Below are 19,959 nucleotides of genomic sequence, written 5' to 3' on the forward strand. Positions count from 1 at the left end.
ATTGGATCGCTATCCTCAACCTCTGATGGCAGCACAATGCTTTATAGGCCATGACATGGGTTGAGAGTTGCATGAGTCCCATTCCCGAACTGTGTATATATAATGTTTCAGAATGCTAGCTCGAAAGCTTCCCTGTCTGATTTGTCCTCTGTCATTGGGACGATCTAATAGGGCAAAAGTCCCGGCCTGTGACCTTCCGTGTATGTGATCTGTCCAGGGCATGGATACCTTCGCTCACTGCGTGGCTTGCCGCTGTAAGCTTTTTCGACTGGCAAATGGATCGTTTCTCTCGGCAATCGTTTCTAGATCCAAAGCAAATCGAGTCGTGGAGAATTTGTGAGAAGCGGCATCGTATGTTATCCAGCGATTGAACTGTCTTCTATCAGTATATCACTATGAGCCCGGGCGCATTGAGAGCATACCGTGGAGAGCCTCACGCCCAGCCATATACACCTATACATCCTCGTGATGCAACGAGACGGCAGTTCGTCATTCCTCATATCGTCTACAGAAGGCGCACCATCGAAAAACGATGGAGGGTACAAGCGTTCGCTCCAGCAGTGTCCTCTAATAAGGTAGTCCTCGGCCACCCATGTCGTTTCCTCGGAAACTGGGAACTCCGGCTTTTCGGCGATACCCGGTTTGATGTAGCTGCGAAACAAAGAATTGAGAAAACTTGAGATTTTTCTCCACGGTACGACAGCCTCCACATGCTTCATTCCCGTAGGGGTCAATGCAAGACACCACAAAAATGCAAGATAGACATGGCATGCTGCGTATATGTTTTGGTCACCAAGTCGATCAAGAAGCACTGACATAGTCCGATACGCCATATAAGAGCCGTAGAACAGTGTCGGTGCCATGTTTGGCGAATTTTTATAGGCGAGCAAGTCTGCCTGCACCGTGTCGAGATCATCAGGTGAAGTCCAGCGAAGAGCTGCCGTTGTAGAAGAGTCTTTGGGATCTGCGGACTGTAACCCAGTCGATACATCGAACTCATGTGGTAGAAGTGCATCTTCGTGCCCGTATCCCATGATCGCGGCGATATTACTGGCTGATATGAAGAATCCTTGCAGGATGAATTTCTCGTTGAGGTGAGTCACGTATTGATCCAGATGCGACAAGAAAATATTGACGGAATGGTAAAGTCTGTCGCCAAAGTCTCCGGTAAAAAGAAATGCGTGGGCAGCGATGAATGGGCCAACTGGTGGGATACGGCGCATTGCCGTTGAGTTTCTAAGAAAGGGATTTAATATGTCGAGAATACTCGTCCTTGTGCCCAGAAAAGGCTGCTGGACAAGTAGAGATTTTGTGTAGTAGAAGAGCCTCTGTGCGACATCATGTCGAGCCATGACCCCAAGATGGTGTTGGAATTTGCCCATGTCTGGGTTTCGATCGGCTGCTCGATTGTACCAAGTCATTGCAATGCGAGCCCACAGCCTACGGTCCTCTGTGTCCGTGGTTTCCGCGGCCATTCGGTACCTCGAAAGATCCCCCAAGCACTCCAACCAGGTCTCTTCATATGCAGGAAATTCTGATACCATAGAGGCCATCGTTTTATAAACGTCTTGTATAAAGCCCAGCATATACTCGAGGGACTCAGGGAGTTGGTGACGCATCATTTCCAAGTAGTCATGAATCCCGTAGCGCCACAGGCGAGTTGGCATCATATATGCATCAGGCAGGCTTTTCACACTAGGCCCTGCAGCCGGATCTGAACAGGCCCTGAAGAAGTCATGCTGCTCACTCACTAGCGTCAAATGCACTTGGGTAAGCTTCTCAAGTTGATCCTGCGAGGCCACAGTGTCCATTGTGGAAAACTGCTCGTCATATCTAATGGCTACTTTCTCGCACATGTCAAGACCGGCATAAATCATTTGGATGTCATTGATTATCATCTCTTCTGTTGGCAAGTCAACGTTTAGCTGGAAAGTAATCCCAAGTGATGCTGTACCTTCGGTTGTTGCAGTGCCAACCTCTGGCAGTCTTTGCTCCTCGCTCAACTGTCTCGCGGACTCTCGGCCATAGTTGACAACCTCCGAGCCCACGCCTGATTGATGGGGCGATGCGGCCCCTAGATCCGGGCTGGCGCTCCGAAATAGAGGTAGGCCGTCATCGGATGGTGTCGGACTAAGTTGGAACATCTCTGACCGATGCTGCAAAGGCATATCGTGGTCATCGCCGAGATCATGCTTTTCATCGTTTCTTTGGTTTTCGATGGCTTCTAGATTTGATGGGCGAGTCGACGAAACCTCTCGACCCCAGTCTTCCTCCCATTGCTGGTCAAGGCGATTCTCTGGCGCGGTCGACAGAGTGGATTTGAAAGAATGCTCACTGGCGCTTCCAAGATGCGAGAAACAGGCACTGGCCGAGTGAATAGCGGGGTTTGTAGCCGATGAATCAGCTGGAGAGACGTCACCCGAAGGCGGCGGTGGAAATGATTTTCTACATATGAGGTTAGAAGCTTGCTCAAAGCTCAGTGCTCACCCATCAAAAACACGGAAGCTAGGACAGGTTAGAGAGAGCAAGATTTATTCACATTAAGGACTTAGCGGCGCCTTCGGCTGAGCCTCGACGCGGACGTGACCGATGTTCCTGGCCATCAGTTCCAACGTTCATTGTATTGGCAGCTTGGATAAAACGTCATCTGATCATGAATTAGTCCCCTGTCGGTATCAACTGATGACTGGGAATTAAGACGGAAGACTGGGTAATACGCACGAGATAGATACAGTGGAAAGATCGCCAACCATGGAATAAGGTCAGGCAAATGGTAGGCAATGGCAGTGTCAAAATAAAGCTTAACAGAGGGTGGGACAGTTGGGAATAGCAGGGAACAGTGGGAAATACTATTTATAAGAACGAAGACAAGGAAGTGGTTTAGGTTTCTTTAGGCAACTAACCTCATCTCTGCCTGGGGGGAGAGGGGGGACGCCTGTGCGAACAAACCGAATCACCGAGGAAGGCGCGCACGAACACTGGCAGCTCAGCTGGAACAAAACGACAGGAGGATGCTGGGGAATGGGAGTGAGTGTACAGTATACAGCACACTATCAGAGAATGGATATGTCCCAAAAGGCGACAGAGGCTAAAGTAAGTATGAGTAAGTTAAGTTTGTGAAGTGGGGAGATGTGGTGGGTGAAAGATTTAGAATGAGAGTGTAACGGAGTAGATTAAGCAATGGAAGTACTGTACTCCGTACTGTAGTTAAGTGTTAAAGATGGTAAGTAAAAAAAGAAAGTAGGTAAGGTAAGGTAAGTACCTAGTAAGTGCCGAGACGGAAGGCAAGGAAATCATTGGAAGTGGTGGCTGTCCACGATCAGACAGACAGAATAGAGCACGAGTCAAACCGACTAGGGGAGAAGGCGAGGCTGAGTGGTAAATACGCAGTACCTAGTCCTAGGGGTAGTAATTTACAGCGGTAAGGATGGTAGTGTTCTGGTATTCCTGACTGACGGGAAACAAACCACTGCCGTCGCCGTTGTCTGGCTGCCTGGTTGCCTTGTCTTCTCCTTCATAACTTAGGAACACTTACTCATCAACCTTGAAGCTTCTCGCCAATCCGAACAAATCTCGTCAATCTCCTTTCGATCTCATTCGCGTCTGGCTGATCGTTTCTTCCTCACCGTCCATCGCCAGCCTCACAAAATGGCAATGACACGAATAAAATCAAATCAGAAAAAGAGCAACCGAAAAGGAGGAAAAAAGTGTACACTGTCATATTTTGGTGGCGTCGAGGCTCACCATTCTTCAAGCTCTAAGTTCCCGACACCTGCTTGCTTATGCCTAGATTAGGAAAGTTGTTAACGGCCAGGTCGCCTTGTCAAGCATATCTTTAATTCTTCAATTTAATTATCCAACCAAGAATCTAATGCATTACTGCCCCATGCCTCAATAATTCTTGACTCCGCTCAAAAGTTTTGTCATTTACTAAGGGCGTGATTTGAGACATCTCTATCAAAAAGTCTCCCTACATGGCGTATCAATACCGAGGAGCTCATGCAGGTGGGTTCTGCGACCTTGATGCCGAACCCGACTGTTTGGGTTGGGCCATCCTCCCACCCTCCCTTGCATGCCGCAGGCTGCCGACATCAATCAAAGTCCTCATCGCTGCCACTTGACTGACAAGCTTAATTCCAGGAATGATGATGGCTCTACCCTTGCGTCATAGGGTGCATTATGGGCTTTCTCGAACAACTTTCCACGCGAAATCGTTGATACTTCACCACTAATCCACATTCCCTGGCCAGGCTGCTCATCGCTATGACATCCCATTCATTGACAAGCTGATAGTTTGACGGCTGAATCCTGGCCTCGATCAATTTCCCCGCGATATTCTCATGAATCATTGTCGATCTGAAGGTCTCACGTACGCAAATCTTGGACGGTGCTCTCTGGCCTCTGCAACGATCCTACTCACTTTGCTGATGATGAACAGGCTTCTTCGTTTCCTGTTACTTAGCAGGACTTTTCACCCGGCGGAGCCGCAATAGCCGTTTTCTGGACCTTTTCCTCGGGGGAGGGTATTCCCTTCATCCCAAATAATCGGGTTTACCCTTGCATGGACACCGCTTATTCGGTCTATTGATAGACATTGACAGCAATCTTTGCGAGGTAGTCACGTCGGGGTTGCCCATGCGTGCAAAATCCTGGCATTCAACGAGATTCCAGGTCGGTCAGTACCAGCGAGACTGTATAAATGAAGGCTACTAGCATCCTAGAAGGTACGCCGTACCACCATGAACATTGTCGGTTACACTGCCTCTGTCTGGGCAAGTAACGCGTGAGGGGGGATTTGACCATGATCAGCGCGCCACGTTCAGCATCGATGATGGAAGCTGCTGCCTTTGGATTCCAGGGTCTGATTACCAAGGTTGTTCCAATAAGGCTGGTGGTGCCCTAGTGAGCACTTGCTGTCTAAGTCACCGACCACTCACGAAAAAACAATCGTATTCAATGGTGGAACCTACTAGCTATGAATAGTTTTGGATATCAGTCATTTTTATGGGAGCTTGGAAACACATTTGCCATCTGCACTCAGTTTAGTCTGAGCGTATCAACCCTAATCTTTGGGTTATTCGTGGTCCCACCAGCTCGTATAATGTAGGTGTCAGACACGAGATCCTATCTGAAAATCCAAATGCCTGACTATAGTTAGGCATACTATAGCCTCGGCTTGTCAGTGCGCGATTATCACCTAAAGTTATCTGCCTGATTGACATTGGGCCAGCGCCGGAAGCAAAAGGCATTAACATCGAAAAGAGATATCTGATAGTATTTACATTTGTACTAAACTCCGTACATCAAGTTACGTACATTTTTAAAAGAGTATTAAGATCCGAGCTTCCAATTACCGTACTGAACATAAACATACACAAACATGCATTTACATACTGCAAGAGACTTTGAATACGTATACTATGTGATACTCATCGTTTAAGTCATAAGTTACTTCGTCCTCGAATTACGTAACATGATCAAGATTACCTTAGCTCTTTCTCTACAAGTATCCTCCTATCGGATGGACTCTACAGTGTGTATTGCATACATGCTTCGTTCTTGCCGAGCGAACTGTTGTCGAAAGCTGGCCTGGCCCCATCACTAGAACATACTGGTGTCTTTTGATGGCACGCACAGAATTCGATCTATATTTTCACTCAGCAGAAGGTCTGATCTGCATGCAGTACACAGTAGGTGACTACTGTCGTACACCCCACCGAACCGAGGCAGACGGATATACCGCTATGTTCTCGCAATGCACTCATTGTTGACTACTACTTTATACCGAGACAATTCTTGAGACTATCCTCTGAAGAATCACTAGTCTCGGGACACCTTCAGCAACTGAGTTACCACGTTCACGCCGTTTAGTCCATATTTGTCTGCATGGTATCACCTAGTATCTCGTTTCTCCCAACAATCCTAGCACATGAACCACTAGTTTTCTCTCCAAGGGTGATCAACTCACCTAATGACCTATGGTAACAGCGCTAATTGATTGCTCCCACGTAACTAGACCCTCGCTCCTTGACGAGCCACTCAAGCAAAGAGTCTGGTGGTTGCCTTAAACCAATGCGACCGACCCATACCCGGCCATGTGCATTGCCGCTCCTTGGCGCATGCTTTCTTCGCGCATTATCGAGTAATTTAGATTGTTCATCGACTTCAAAAACCACCAACCATAATGAAGGAAAGAGCTTCAATCGGTTCTTTTTCCTCACGAAGCTCCGTATATGACACTCAAACCAGGGGAAAGGCGATCAGCCCCTCTTTCTCAGAAATACAACCGATGATGCCCCTGACCTGGCCTTTTACCCCCTAGTGTCAACGATGCAAGCCACGTCGATTGACAACGCATGGCCATGGACGAAAGAGCTCGAGTTCGGACAAATGAGAAAAAACTTACCAATTACCGTTGCTATACATCTTCTCAAGTGCGGCAACTTACTCTTCTCTCGTCCCTCCCTACACCTCTACTTCAATCCTCGAACCCCCACATCACCTTCTTCGATGCGGAGCACAATATATGCAAAGCGACCCTGCAGTGTCAGATCGCCCACCAAAGACAACTGCACTAGCACCAGCATCGTTACTAAAACCCGAGTGTTCCCAGGCAATTTTATTCGTGGGATCTCATCCGTCGCCAAAACAGCCACAGCCAGCAGGTACTTCGTGCCAACCTAACACCGGCTATTGGTTCAAGAGCCCCCCCCCAATGCATATGGCACGTCAGTTTGATCGACTTGATAGGCCCCCACCCAGTAGACCTTCTTCTCGCTACAAGCTTCGGTCATTCATGCCACGGAAAATGGACTTTCTCTTATCGGCGATCTGGAACTCAATTCCGAGGGATCAGTCAACTACACTCCAAGTCATCTACACGGCACATTCAAGTATTTGGTCTTTTGCATAGCTCCTCGCTAAAGCTACGTGCTACAAACTGTGTGTTCATTGATCCTGCCTCAATGGGTTGCTACATGCCTCCGAAACCGGTCAGCAGCGATGTTCCGGACTCCATTTTCCAGGCACCAAGCAAGTGGGAACACATCAATCAATCAAGGACGGAAGATCGAGAAACCAGGATACCTGCGCGAAAGAGAGTATCATAGACTTTTTCCGCCAGACTGGGATCTACTGCCTGTGCCACCTCCTCGGGACCGACTCGGAGATATTCGCAGCTTCCTCGTCGCGTGGCTACAGCTCGAAACCTTCCCAGGGACTGGTCTTGTTTAAGTGTGGTTTAGGATGTACTGTTCCGGACAGAACTTCGCAACTGACTCAAGCATAGAGTAGGATGACGCGAAACATGGCCACAAAGGCAATTGACCACCACCGAGTATAACCTTTGCCAGCAAGGCGCGCACTAGACCTGCCACTTAGCCGGCCGGGAAAACATAGACCAAGAGCCCCAGGGGAGAGATCCAGGAACAGTGTGAGCGGGGAACAACGGCAAGTGGGTATCGATCAGATCAAAGAGAGAGGAATTCCAGGAAATCCGACGGGGGGAACAAGAAAAAAGCCAAAATCGAAACAGGATAGAGAAACCAATCCGCGATCTTCATCCTGTCCGTCTATTGCTGATTGTGGCTGACCGACTGGATTAATTGCACTGACAGGCAGACAAGACAGATCAATTAGCCCCGGCTAAGTAGCCATGTTTGTCCCAGACAAGCAAGAACTGGGGACAACTCTGAAGATTGACCCAGAATCCAAGTGGGGACTCGCGCGGATTCAATTGAAACTTGATGCATTCCTCCTACCCAATACATACAAGAAGAAAAGGGACCTCTACGAGCGAATTCGACAGGCCTCGGAAGGAGAAAGCCAGCGGTGAACACACCAACAGCAGCAGCAGGACCACCGGCGAGTCATGTCCCAGGGTCTGGACCGTCCTTCAACGACAGGTATATCACAAGAGAGCGGACAATGGAACACATGTAAGAGTGACAAGCAGCGACAGATAAACCGCCTTGCTCGTAGAAAGTCTTGAAGACCGAACACATAATCACCAGTAGTCGACAAGATCGGGTCCGAGGGTTGAATCGAGAGATCTCCGATGACAGAATCAAGCCCCAGCATTCCTCAGATCTGCCAATGAACGGCTCTCGATCGGATCGAATCGAACGAGAGATTTTTTTTTTTCGTCTTTCTTCTTAAACTTCCCTTCTCAGTAATCAAGATAGGCGGCCCCGACGGACGGACGGGGCAAGTTGACAGGAGCGGGCTCGGGGAGATCATCGGGAAGACAATCGGGGAGAAAATAATGGTAGGGGTTTGGCAGATTACGGTGTATAGAAGGCGGATCAGGATCCACGGATTGTGGAACAAGGGGGGGTAACAGAAGCCAGGGGGAGAACAAGGCAAGCTTCCTTCGATCCGGTGTTTGGGTGGCCCCGGTCTCTGCTTTCTTGGGGCTCTTTCTATTTTCAGGTTATACAGTTTGGTGTATGGTATGGTGGCTGCCACGCCGCTGGACTACTACTTCTAGTTTTTGGTAAGTACTACCATGCGGTGGCTGCAGATGTTCGTAACGTGACCTCGGGGATATCTTTCCATTCCACTGTGGTGGACTATAGACTGATGACTGACTTTCCTTTCTGGGGGGTTCTATGGTATGGTATGCATGTGCGTGTTGCATCACAGCTTTCGCTGGTTTGAGGGATAGGGTTGGTGGAGCTATCTATCATGACTTCAACTTCAGGTCTCTGTGGGCAGACTGAAATAATTTCTGAAATGAATCCGGGATGATTCAATTTTCATGTTTTATTTCTTGGTGTCTCCAGAAAATAGCGACAAAAGTGAGCTCCCCAAAGCAATGACACTGTAGAATCTGTTTGTCAAGTCCTGTACTGTATTTTCTTCACCTACCTCATGACTCTCTAATATCTGGTCTTGGTGCAGCGACATGACATCTCATTCTTTCATCGATACCGAACGCCGTTGTCCAAATGCAGCAATAAGAAACAAAAAAACAAGGCAGCGACTCTACCACCACAACAATCACGAAAAGTAAATGCGGCCCTGGATATCACATTAGCCAAGCTTGTCTTGGGAAGGAACCACAAGAAAGTGTCCCCTGTTTTCTTGTAGCGGCTATCTGACTGACCTTGTGTCTCACCGGCCCACGGCAAATCGGACAGCTCGGATTCCCCTCCAGACGAGTCGGGTCATTCCGACAGCTCGGCATATGGGTGTCTGCACACCACCGGCAGAGCACCGCGTGGCCACATGGCATCAAGACGGTGTCGACCAATTGCGTGAAGCAGACTTTGCACTCCAGGTTGACGGTCAGCTCTTCCGACTCCTTCGGGTCCGGGCGGCCGTTGTTCTGGTTGTCCAGACTCTTCACCGGATGCAAAGGAGGGTTGGTACTGGCTCCCTGGGGTTGACGCAGGCGTTGGTTCCGGCTCAAGCTGTGGGCATATTCCTGCATAGCGCGGGCATCAGCTGGATTTGGCGGTTGCTGCATCATATGCATCAACTGAGAACGCCGCACCCGGGCCTGAGGATTGGGTGGAGGGTGCATCGTTACTGTTCCATTCACCATTCCTGTCGGTACTCTGCCGTAAGCCGTCAGTTGAGGTGTTCGTGTAGGAAGAGCTGCAACAGGCCTTGGCGAAGGCTCCCATGGTGGCCATTCATCGTGCCGTTGTTGTTGCTGCTGTTGCTGCTGCGGCTGCAGCTGCAGTGGCCGCACAGCTGCCGCATACTGGGGTGTCCATGTTGGTACCGTTATTGGGACAGCCGAGGATTGCATACTATCCCTGGGCAATGAGACAGATACTGGGAATGGCATGCGAGCAATAGTCTGCTGCTGTTGCAGTTGCGGCTGGCCTAGTCCATGCATGGATCCATTCGACACAACCCCTTGGGTCTGCGGCAGAGTTCTAGATCCCAAGGACGGATAGTTAGGCTGCGCGACAGGTCCCTGGTGGCTTGTCCTAGGCTCTAATGAAGTTGGGTTCGAATTGTACAATGCCATTACGCCTCCTGCTTGAAGACCGTTCATTTGAGTACCCATTCGGTTTGATGGCTGGACCATAGCAGTTGCGGGAGCATAATATGTGGCTTGGGTACCGTCAAGCGCCTGGTTGAGAAATACTCTTTCCTGCTGTACTGAAAGTTGATTGTATACCCGCCGTCTTCGTGGTGGCAAGCGAGCCCGTGCGTAGTCTAGAGGAGGCTGATGTACTGGGGTCTCTTGAGACATGTAGCTTCCGGCCCCACTGTTGACTTCGTGACCATGGGCCTGGGCATAGCCAGACATTGTTGTGTCGCCATCATTCGAATCGATGGAAGGATTGTGGAAATCTCGCTGTCTATTCGGGGCCGCAGAGGCCTGAGTGTTCGAATGCGAGTCAGTGGGAGAAGTGGCGTAACTGGCCCATGTGCCCATGATGTTACATGGTTCTGCGATTGAAGGGGGCGAGCTTTCCATCGTCGATCGACACTGTGCTATCGTGCTAACGCGTAGGTTATTTGTTGTCGAAGATCACAGTAAAGCAAACAACACTCGGGCTGAGGAGGGGATGGTCTAAGTCAAACGCGGTATACACACTCCAGAAGCCAGACGAGGCCCAAAAGAAGATCTAAATGAAATTGCAGGTATTTGTATGTTCAAATAAGGTAGGAAGAACAGAGAGTGACAGGAAGCAGGCTGAGTCAGTAGAAGTGAGGTTCTAAGAAGAAAATGGAGACTAAGAGAAAAGCTACTTTCAGATGCCAGAATTGTTGACTTCACTGGAGAAGAATATTAACAACTTCCCTGGCCAATGTTCACGGTGGGTAGCGAGAGGGGCTCTAGCACGTTCACACGTCAAAAAATGTAGAAGCCGAGCCGATCTCATGCCCTGGTTCTCGATGTCTAGCAGAACTTGATATTCACTGCCGTGTTGCGGTTTCTATCAAGAATAACGACCCAGAAAACGGGAAACGGATCGGTTCAGATCAAGATGACCATCGTCATAGTGATCAGTGCAGCTCGGTCCGAAAATATGACGAAGTAGAGCAACCATCATTCACAATTAATTGATTGCAAGTCAAGCCGGCGATGTGGCATGGGCAGTGTGAGTCGATGGAGGCCGTATTCACGTGATCTTTTCTCCTATTCACTACTTTGATCTTTCAACAAAGACCTACAGGTCTTGTGCTCGATGGATATTCAAGCTCAAAGAGGCAGCACGGACACTTGTGGTAGTTCTGTTTGCCGGGTACTCGAGGAAGTACCATTCCAGATTTCGCGGAATCGCAGAAGACTCGTTTCGCCTACTAAGGCCTTTGCAAACTCCCTCTCATTGTCTCGCTTGAATGAACACCAGTCGGGCTCTGGAGAGAGCAGGGGTCCTCGAGGCGAGGCAGAGGCAAAAACAAGAACCACAGCGTGATCCAGCAAAACCTGGATAGATTCCGAGCCCAGGTCAGGTGTTCTGGCACACAGTCAGGCTATTAACTTTGGACGATCTTGGATGCGGGCTCAGCTCAACCGGGCTAACACGGCCTCAACTAAAGAAGCACACAGCGCCGCGTCGTCTCAAAGTAGAGAGAACAACATAAGGTTGCAGCCTCTAGACAAAGGCACTATTGTGGGGAACGTAAAGTATAGCTAGGGATAGAGACGGTGAGAGACCGATGAGAGAGCAGAGAGGCAGAGAGGCAGAGAGACAGAGGGGAGACTGATGCTTGTGAGGGCGGCGGCGGCGGGTGCAAAAGGCCTAACACGCACACGATCGTAGCTGAGTATGGAGTCGAAGGGGAAGGGAGCAGACGGAAAGCAAACACGGCGATGAGTGAAGGAGGCGATGGGCTCTCGGACAAAGCGAAGGTCACGGGGAAGACGGGGAAGCGAGCCTTTCACTCACTCACTGACCGTCAGACCCGACCCCGCCAGAGACGAGGCAGAAGCGAAGAGCCATGCGGAGCAGCAGACCAGGAGCAGCATTTGATCCGGTCAGTTAACTATTGGGAGCTTCGACCGTGGGAATGGGGACGATACAGCATGACCTGCAGGAGTGATTGGTTGACTGGGGAAAGGCAAAGAGAGTCCAGCCCAGGAGGCTAAGGCTTTAAAGTCTGTTGCTGTCGGCGGCGGTTTGTCTGAGAGGTGTTGTGTTGTTTGTTGTCTATTCAATCTCGGAAGAATCAAAGAAAAGGGGAAGTCAAGGCCGGAAGAGTGCAGTAGAGAGAAAGAAGTATCAAGATGTGACTCTGGATAAGTTCAGTCGAGAGTTGTTAATTGTCTTCTTGCCTTTTCTGTTCCTTCCCTTTACACTTCCTTCTTCCACCAGTTGACGTTCCCCCAACCACGACGTCATTCCGCCAAACCAACCAACAACAAAACACAGCTTAACTTATACACTTATCTATCTATCGCCCGAGCACAAAACAGCTCTCTCCCTTTCGTCAAACGAGTACAAGCACTGTACATGTGTACATTACCTACTCACTCACGCTGCTCCTCGCGTCCAATCATTCCATTAGTCAAATTCAGTGAGACAAAACCGCCAACTCATCAACCAACCAACACACCCAACCCCCTGCTAGACTTCCTTCCGATCCGTTGATGACGCCCGCCCGGTGGCTGTCCGTGCACCTCCGACGAACGGTCCGCCGACCAGTACCGCCATTCCTCCTCTCAGCGGCCAAGAAGATGTCCCTATCCAGCTTTACAATCCCTCGCGACCTCAATCACCACGATGCGTCCTCCTCCGAAACCGTCCCCGTCTCGTCGATAGCAGACCTGAGCCGCGATGCGCTCCTGCGCTTCCCCGCCTTTCGCATCTGGCTCAGCACCCTGCAGCGGTCGTTGGGCCGGCAACAACAGCCCTCCCACGAGTTCTCGCGAGATTCCTACGTCCTGCGCGGAATCAGGATCCAGGCAGTCGACTATTTTGGAGGTGGGCGGTTGGGCTTCGTGAAGCTGAAGGCAGAGGTCTCGAATGGGAGCGGCGAGACACTTCCGGGGAGCGTCTTCCTACGCGGGGGCAGTGTGGGGATGCTGGTATGTTTGCTTTTCTTCTGCTACCATATGCCGCATCTGGAAATCAGGGAACTAATCCTCGATACCTCCAAAACCCATAGCTCATCCTCCAACCCGACGATGTCCCTCCATCCAATGAAGAAGAAAAACGCGTCATCTTGACCATCCAGCCTCGAATCCCAGCCGGATCCCTGGCTTTCACGGAGATACCCGCCGGCATGTTGGATGACAGTGGGTCTTTTGCGGGAGGCGCGGCGAAAGAGATCCAGGAAGAGACAGGGCTGACCATCCCGCAAGAGGAGCTCATCGATCTGACGGCTTTGGCCTTAGAGCCGGGCGCCGAAGGCGAAGAGGAGGAGTCGCTGCAGAAGGCCGTGTATCCTTCGGCGGGCGGCAGCGACGAGTTCATCCCTTTGTTTCTGTGCCAGAAGCGCATGCCGCGTAAGGAGATCGATAGCCTGCAGGGTAGGCTGACCGGATTACGGCAGCACGGAGAGAAGATTACACTGAAAGTGGTGCCATTAAAGGATCTATGGAAGGAAGGTGTGCGCGATGGGAAGACCCTTGCCGCATGGGCGCTGTACAGGGGACTCAAAGAGGAGGGGAAACTCTAGAGTCTAGAACCACGGCAGCTGATGCCTCTCTCCGTGCTTAAAGGGGGGCCGCCATCGCGTTGATGCGCCCTCGAGGGCTTCGTAACGTCGGGGCGTAGACCATCTGTAATCCGAAGCCTTGTTCTTACAACAACTACCTCAAAGCTTAAACCTTTTCGCAAGCTCGATCCCCTCCGCTATCGTACCCACCCGGGCATCAATAGCGTAACCCTCGTGCTCGAGCCTCTTCAGCTCCTCAAACAGCGTCGACAGGGGCACCGTGAAGCACTCGATGAACTCATTATCCTCCAGCTCCGGCTTGGGGTTCTGATTCTCAGGCAGGGACATATCCACCCGGACATGGACCATGTTCAGGTTAGTGTTGCAGAACCCAGGATCTAGTTTTCAAAGAGAGAGAAATGTTCAGCATCAGCCACCACCCTTGCGAAAGCGCAGTCGCATTCCTCTTTCCCAGTGCCCGAATGAAGCCGCCCGCAGAAGAGAAAAAGCGAAGACTCACCATTAAACATGACACTGCTCGTTTGCTCCGCCACGCCCACATACCCAGTCTCCTCCCTGAGTTCCCGCACGGCGCACTCCTCCACCGTCTCACCTGCATCGATCAACCCGGCTGGAACCTCAATGACGACTTTGTCAATTGGGGGCCGGTATTGCTTCTGCAGGAGCAGCTCTGGGCCGGTCTCCTTGTTGAGGATGGTCACGATTCCAACGCCATCAATCTCACAGGTCTCCGGGCGAGTCTGGAACCACCGCACCGTCAGCGAGGTGCTTTGTTTTCTGTCATAGTTGGACAGGAATTCTCTTTTGGGAGAGGAGCAGGAACTCACCGTTCTTTCGGAAGATTCCCAGGTGCGCTCGACGCCGTTGGGGTCGGAGTAGGTTGTTTTGACCAGGCGGGCCCATTTGGCTTCTGAGGGGTCCTAGAGGTGATGCTATTTTTAGTGGGAGAGGCTGGGCGGGCTCGATCGAGAGGGATTGAGACATGGTGAGTGTGTTTGTGTCACCGGGAGCTGAGTTGTCTGGGCTTTGTTGCTGGGGAAGGGGGAGGCGGAGAGAGAGGAGGGGGTTGGTTTGTTGAGCTTACCAATGGACCTCTGGAGATGATCTTCGATTGCGCGCTCTTGAACATGGTGTCAATCAATTGATGTGAAAAATGCGATTACTGTTTGGGTACGAGGATGCAATTGAGATTGAAACACAGCAATGACTGATCTATGTCTACCGAACGGAGATAAGTGTTGTTCAGGCTGGCTGACGTCGATACTGGAGGGGCAGCTCGGCCCGGCAACTGGACTGGAAAGAGGGGCACTTGCCTATCCCGGCAGCCAGGGCTAACCCTTGTCTTATCTCTTCATCTCTTTTATACTGTAAAGTTCAGTACTTGCGAGACAAAACAATAGATGCAACTGGGGAATCGAGTCCAAAACATGTCATCGCCAATTCAAGCCTCGCACTGATCATGTCTTTACCCCATCATGAGCAATGCTTACCCTTAGACGAGAGAATTGCCTCAAGCCAGCGCACCTCAAATATACTTGGACCACGCCTAAGATCACCTTGGAGTACTACAACGAACTTGAAACCTCGCTCAATAGCCTTCAATCCCTTTCCTACCATCTCGGTGGGCACAGTAATCCAAGTACTGGCCCCTGGCCACCAAACCCCCAGCTGGCTAAGTAGCCGGCGTGGATGAGAGAGAGCCTGCGTGTGGGGTCAGCGGGAGATCCGCATGGGGTCGGTCTACAATACCCTCCAGAGACCTATATGAAAGGTTGTTGGAGAGTGCATAGGAGCAAGCAAAGCATTCATCTTACTCTTTTCCCTCACACGTCGCTTGAACCTGTGGCAGAAGATTTAAATTCATATCATGCGTGGCCTTGTACTGTCGATAGACCCGAGAAGAGGGAACCCTTATTCTAGACTTTAAAGCTTGTAGACTGCAAGGTAGAAAGGGCTCAAAGTAGAAGTTTAGCCCCAGGGGTACTCATACAATATGTGCGCGCAGGGTTCGGGGGGTCATAGTTCCAGATCTGTAGCTAGAATTATATCTACTATTTGCGATTCTCCTTATATACACAGCCTACAAAACATCAAGAGTGCCTGCATTATTGTAATTGTGCAGCAGTTAGTGAATCGTTTATTACGCATTGCACGCAGTGCTTACTCAAAACATACACCACCCGGGGACCAACGACCTAACTCCGGACCGAGTGGATCCCTTTCGACACCTGAATGCTTATTTCCTAGTATCCTATAGTTCATTCATCCAATACCGCACTCCTGACTGCAATATCCCACCGTGAACCAAGCCAGTTAAGGGGCTCGGAAACAAGTCCGAGACTCTGCTTCTAGAACATGGACATTTATCCAAGAACAACAGAAAGTGCTTTAGGTCGTAATGATAGAATGCTGATTGGATTGGACTTTTGTCCGAACGGAGCTGTCCCATAATTTGTCCTCCTAATCAGGGTGCAAGCTGAGCCTGGGATCCATTGTACTACAGTACTACGTACCCACTATTGCAATCATGACATTCGGACAACAGTCCGAGAGGACTGGAGTATATCGCTTCAAAGGCCGAGATTGCTTTTCGTGGGAGTATAGATCCCTGTAGTAGGATGGGAAAGTATAAAAGCCTGAATGGGTTCATGATGTCGTTGGCGGCTGAGGGATCTAGCATCGCATCTAAATCAACACGGCTTGCAAGCTCAGCATGACGATCGCTATTTTCAGAGTCGGCCGCGGCACAGCGACGGCTTACGGGCCGTGTATGCCTTCTTCAACACGCTCGAGGCACATACACTCGTCTGTCTCACCCCTTTACTACTTCCTAACCCGTACATGAGCTGACAATTCATTTGGTCTCTGCCAGACGATGTGCCTTCTCATCCTCACGAACTTACCACCATGACAACCTTAACCTAAACCGCGAATCTTCGAAGATCACCCAGCCGAAATCCCAAGGCGCCTCCCAGGCCATGCTCTACGCGACCGGCCTCACAGCAGATGACATGCACAAGCCACAGGTGGGCATCTCGTCCGTGTGGTTCGAAGGCAATCCGTGCAACATGCACCTCCTCTCGCTGTCCGAGCTCGTGCGGGACTCCGTCGCGCGCGCCAACCTGGTCCCCATGCGGTTCAACTCCATCGGCGCCTCGGATGGCATCAGCATGGGCACCGCGGGGATGCGGTACAGCCTGCAGAGCCGGGAGATCATCGCGGACGGATTCGAAACGGTGATGCACGCGCAGTGGTACGACGCCAACATCTCGCTGCCGGGGTGCGACAAGAACATGCCGGGCGTGCTCATGGCCATGGGCCGGGTCAACCGGCCCAGTTTGATGGTGTTTGGCGGAAGCATCAAGCCCGGCTGCAGCGCGGGAGGCCAGAAGCTCGATTTAGTCAGTGCGTTTCAATCCTACGGGCAATACATCACGGGGCAGATCGATGAGGCGCAACGGATGGACATCATTCGGAACGCGTGTCCCGGAGTCGGGGCTTGCGGGGGCATGTACACGGCGAATACGCTGGCCACGGCGATCGAGACGCTGGGGATGACGGTGCCGGGCAGTAGTAGCACGCCGGCGGAAGATCCCCGGAAGCGGGCGGAGTGTGAAGGGGTGGGCGAGACGATCCGGAACCTGCTCAAGGAAGACATCCGGCCCAGGGAGATCATGACGCGACAGGCCTTTGAGAATGCCATGATCGTAGTGAATATCCTCGGCGGGAGCACGAATGCTGTCCTGCATCTTATCGCAATGGCGGATGCCGTCGGCATCAAGCTAACCATCGACGACTTCCAAGCCGTATCGGACAAGACGCCCTTCCTGGCCGACTTGAAACCTTCGGGGCAATATGTGATGCACGACTTGTACAAGATCGGTGGCACGCCGGCCCTGCTCAAGTTCTTGCTGAAGGAAGGGCTTATTGTCGGCGAGGGGATCACAGTGACAGGCAAGACGATGCGCGAGAATGTCAACTCCTGGCCGGATTTCCCGCCTGATCAACCGATAATTCGTCCGCTCGGCAATCCCATCAAGCCTACAGGCCATCTGCAAATCCTGCGAGGATCGCTCGCACCCGGCGGGTCGGTGGGCAAGATTACCGGCAAAGAAGGACTGCAGTTTGAGGGTGCGGCCAGGTGTTTTGACTATGAAGATGCGTTCATCGAGGCATTGGAGCGTGGAGAGATCAAGAAGGGTGAGAAGACCGTGGTCATCATTCGATATGAGGGGCCCAAGGGCGGGCCTGGCATGCCAGAGATGCTCAAGCCTAGCTCTGCTATCATGGGCGCAGGCTTGGGTCAAGATGTTGCCTTACTCACTGATGGAAGGTTTTCGGGCGGAAGTCACGGGTTTCTGATCGGGCATGTTGTGCCAGAAGCGATGGAAGGGGGTCCGATTGCGCTTGTCGAAGACGGGGATCGTATTGTGATCGATGCGGAGAAGAGAGTGGTTGACCTGGAGATCTCATCGGAGGAGTTGGAGCGGAGGAGGAAGGAGTGGAAGGCGCCGAAACCAAGAGCAGTGAAAGGCACCTTGGCTAAATATGCCAAACTTGTTAGTGATGCGAGCCATGGCTGTGTGACTGATGGGCCTATATAGCAGCTTGAACCAAGTTTGTGAGGATTGTATAACATTTTTGTTTTTTGTTTTTTAATTTAATTGGAGGCCAGGATATATGTGTTAAATGGAAGAAGCGTGAGTAGATAGAGGAGGGAGACGGCGGTAACTCAGAGGCGGCTCGAGTCGAAGAACTGCAAGAACACTGCGTGTCTGGAACTATCATGTGTATTACCGATGGGCTCAAGTCTATAGAGCCTCTGTATAACTGAGGAAACATGCTGTGGCACGAAAACCGACAATCACCGTCCACAAGACAGAGAACAAACACCTCATTTGCTGCGACAAGCCTCTTATCGACAAGAAATTGGAGAAAGCATGATTAAATTCGTAAAGGGGGAATATGAAAATACAATGCTTTCGCTATCATAACATCATGTCAAGACCCAGGAAAATACTGGAAACTAAGTAAGTCGCAACAGCGATTCGTCTAGGCACGCTCAATCTGAGCCAGGCAGTCCTCGAATTCACTCCAATCCTTCATGATCACCTTGACACCCAGGTCAGTGAGAACCTTGGCCATCTCCTGCTGCTTCGCATCACCGTTGTAGCTGCCAACATAGCCAATGACTGGGATGCCGGCGCGGATGGCGCTCAGGGAGCCCGACTTGCTGTCCTCAATGGCGACGACCTCCTCGGGCTTCTTGTTGCGCTCCTTGAGGGCGTGCAGATAGATAGCAGGATCGGGCTTGGAGGTCGGGGTGGGGAGAGAAGTGGCCGCGCTGTACACCGCATCCTCCTCGAAGAACTTCTCCTGTCCGACCTTCTTGATGGAGGCCTTGACACGACGCAGCGCGGACGACGACACCACGGCGAGACCGTACTTCTTGGACTCGTACAGCTTCTCCAGCTCTGGCATGACCCCGACGCAGGGCTGGGCCTTGGCCTCCAGCTTGGCGATCACGCGGTCCTCCTCCTCCTTAACGTAACCCTCCAGCTCCTCCTTGGTCATCTCGAACTTGTACTTAGCCTGCAGGGAGACCATCATGCCGCGGAAGTTCTGGCCGACGAAGTCCTGGATGAGCTGGTCACCGGTGTACCGGTCCGGAATTTCGTGCTTCTCCAGGATCTCATTGGCGAGGTCGGCGCAGGCTTCAAAGGCCAATTCCTCCGAGAGGACGAGGGTGTTGTCGCAATCGAAGAAGATTTCGGTGATCTGCATGCAGGGCGAGGTGATCAGCGAAGGAACTAGCGCGACAACTTTCCATGGCAGTGGGATAGCACGTACCTGAGGCATGATGAGCAGTGGGGTCGATGTAGAAGTATGTAAAGTCTTCTATGAAGCTCAAAGAGTGGAGGATGAAGATGGAATGGAGGGAGAGGTGAAAAGGCGGGGTGACTGTCTAGAGAGGTGGCTGACTACTTGAAAACAAAAGCTAAGAACAAACAACACAAGGGGCATCTACATTGTTTAAATAAGGGGGGGGGAAGTACAGTACATCGTAAGCGGGTGAGTCTTCAATGTTTACCAGTCTTTCCCCCACTACGTCGTACTGTTTCAAGGCACACCAATGTTTTTCTTCTGGGTGAATGACAATTGCCATGGCGGAAAGCCGGCCTGAAGCGGGGAGTGAGATCATAGCCATCATGGCCTCTAGCCTGGTTTGGGTAACGCTCGGATGCCCCTCCGCTTAGCCCGTCCAGGAATAGTCAGGAAAGGAATAGTCCCAGCCCCGGATGGAAAGCCACAGAAACACTCCAGTACAACCATCACATTCTATCATCCATGATGTACACAAAAACGATA

The 19,959-nt window shown here is 51.2% G+C and overlaps 6 protein-coding genes across 6 annotated transcripts; 2 read left to right on the top strand and 4 right to left on the bottom strand.

Annotated features, from left to right (window-relative positions):
* Positions 1–111: 111 nt before the first annotated feature.
* Positions 112–2,950, bottom strand: BO82DRAFT_207422 (uncharacterized protein). Its single transcript, XM_025630665.1, has 5 exons — positions 2,722–2,950; positions 2,540–2,647; positions 1,955–2,445; positions 423–1,903; positions 112–372 (listed from the first exon to the last, which is right to left on the bottom strand). The coding sequence occupies exons 2-5, from the start codon at positions 2,617–2,619 to the stop codon at positions 235–237; spliced, it is 2,190 nt and encodes a 729-aa protein (XP_025486589.1). The 5' UTR covers positions 2,620–2,647; positions 2,722–2,950; the 3' UTR covers positions 112–234.
* Positions 2,951–9,103: 6,153 nt separating this feature from the next.
* On the bottom strand, positions 9,104–9,394 carry BO82DRAFT_245515 (C3HC4 finger protein; the record flags this gene model as incomplete). Its single annotated transcript, XM_025630823.1, has 1 exon — positions 9,104–9,394. A coding segment is annotated over one exon (291 nt), but the record flags the coding sequence as incomplete, so codon positions are not given.
* A 3,252-nt stretch (positions 9,395–12,646) lies between these two features.
* BO82DRAFT_369428 (putative NUDIX family hydrolase) lies at positions 12,647–13,590 on the top strand (the record flags this gene model as incomplete). The annotated part of the gene is made up of 2 exons (XM_025637165.1): positions 12,647–12,997; positions 13,078–13,590. 2 exons carry the CDS (start codon positions 12,647–12,649, stop codon positions 13,588–13,590), a joined length of 864 nt encoding a protein of 287 aa, XP_025486591.1.
* On the bottom strand, positions 13,499–14,831 carry BO82DRAFT_359204 (MutT/nudix family protein). Its single transcript, XM_025636510.1, has 4 exons — positions 14,675–14,831; positions 14,418–14,510; positions 14,090–14,330; positions 13,499–13,967 (listed from the first exon to the last, which is right to left on the bottom strand). The coding sequence occupies exons 1-4, from the start codon at positions 14,717–14,719 to the stop codon at positions 13,729–13,731; spliced, it is 618 nt and encodes a 205-aa protein (XP_025486592.1). The 5' UTR covers positions 14,720–14,831; the 3' UTR covers positions 13,499–13,728.
* A 1,472-nt stretch (positions 14,832–16,303) lies between these two features.
* BO82DRAFT_387367 (dihydroxy-acid dehydratase) lies at positions 16,304–18,197 on the top strand (the record flags this gene model as incomplete). The annotated part of the gene is made up of 2 exons (XM_025638305.1): positions 16,304–16,324; positions 16,533–18,197. The coding sequence occupies 2 exons, from the start codon at positions 16,304–16,306 to the stop codon at positions 18,192–18,194; spliced, it is 1,683 nt and encodes a 560-aa protein (XP_025486593.1).
* Positions 18,198–18,363: 166 nt separating this feature from the next.
* BO82DRAFT_359205 (HAD family hydrolase) lies at positions 18,364–19,556 on the bottom strand. Its single transcript, XM_025636511.1, has 2 exons — positions 19,441–19,556; positions 18,364–19,368 (listed from the first exon to the last, which is right to left on the bottom strand). Exons 1-2 carry the CDS (start codon positions 19,447–19,449, stop codon positions 18,643–18,645), a joined length of 735 nt encoding a protein of 244 aa, XP_025486594.1. The 5' UTR covers positions 19,450–19,556; the 3' UTR covers positions 18,364–18,642.
* Between the last annotated feature and the right edge of the window lie 403 nt (positions 19,557–19,959).

Source organism: Aspergillus uvarum (assembly GCF_003184745.1).
Source record: "Aspergillus uvarum CBS 121591 unplaced genomic scaffold BO82scaffold_86, whole genome shotgun sequence".
Taxonomy (NCBI): domain Eukaryota; kingdom Fungi; phylum Ascomycota; class Eurotiomycetes; order Eurotiales; family Aspergillaceae; genus Aspergillus; species Aspergillus uvarum.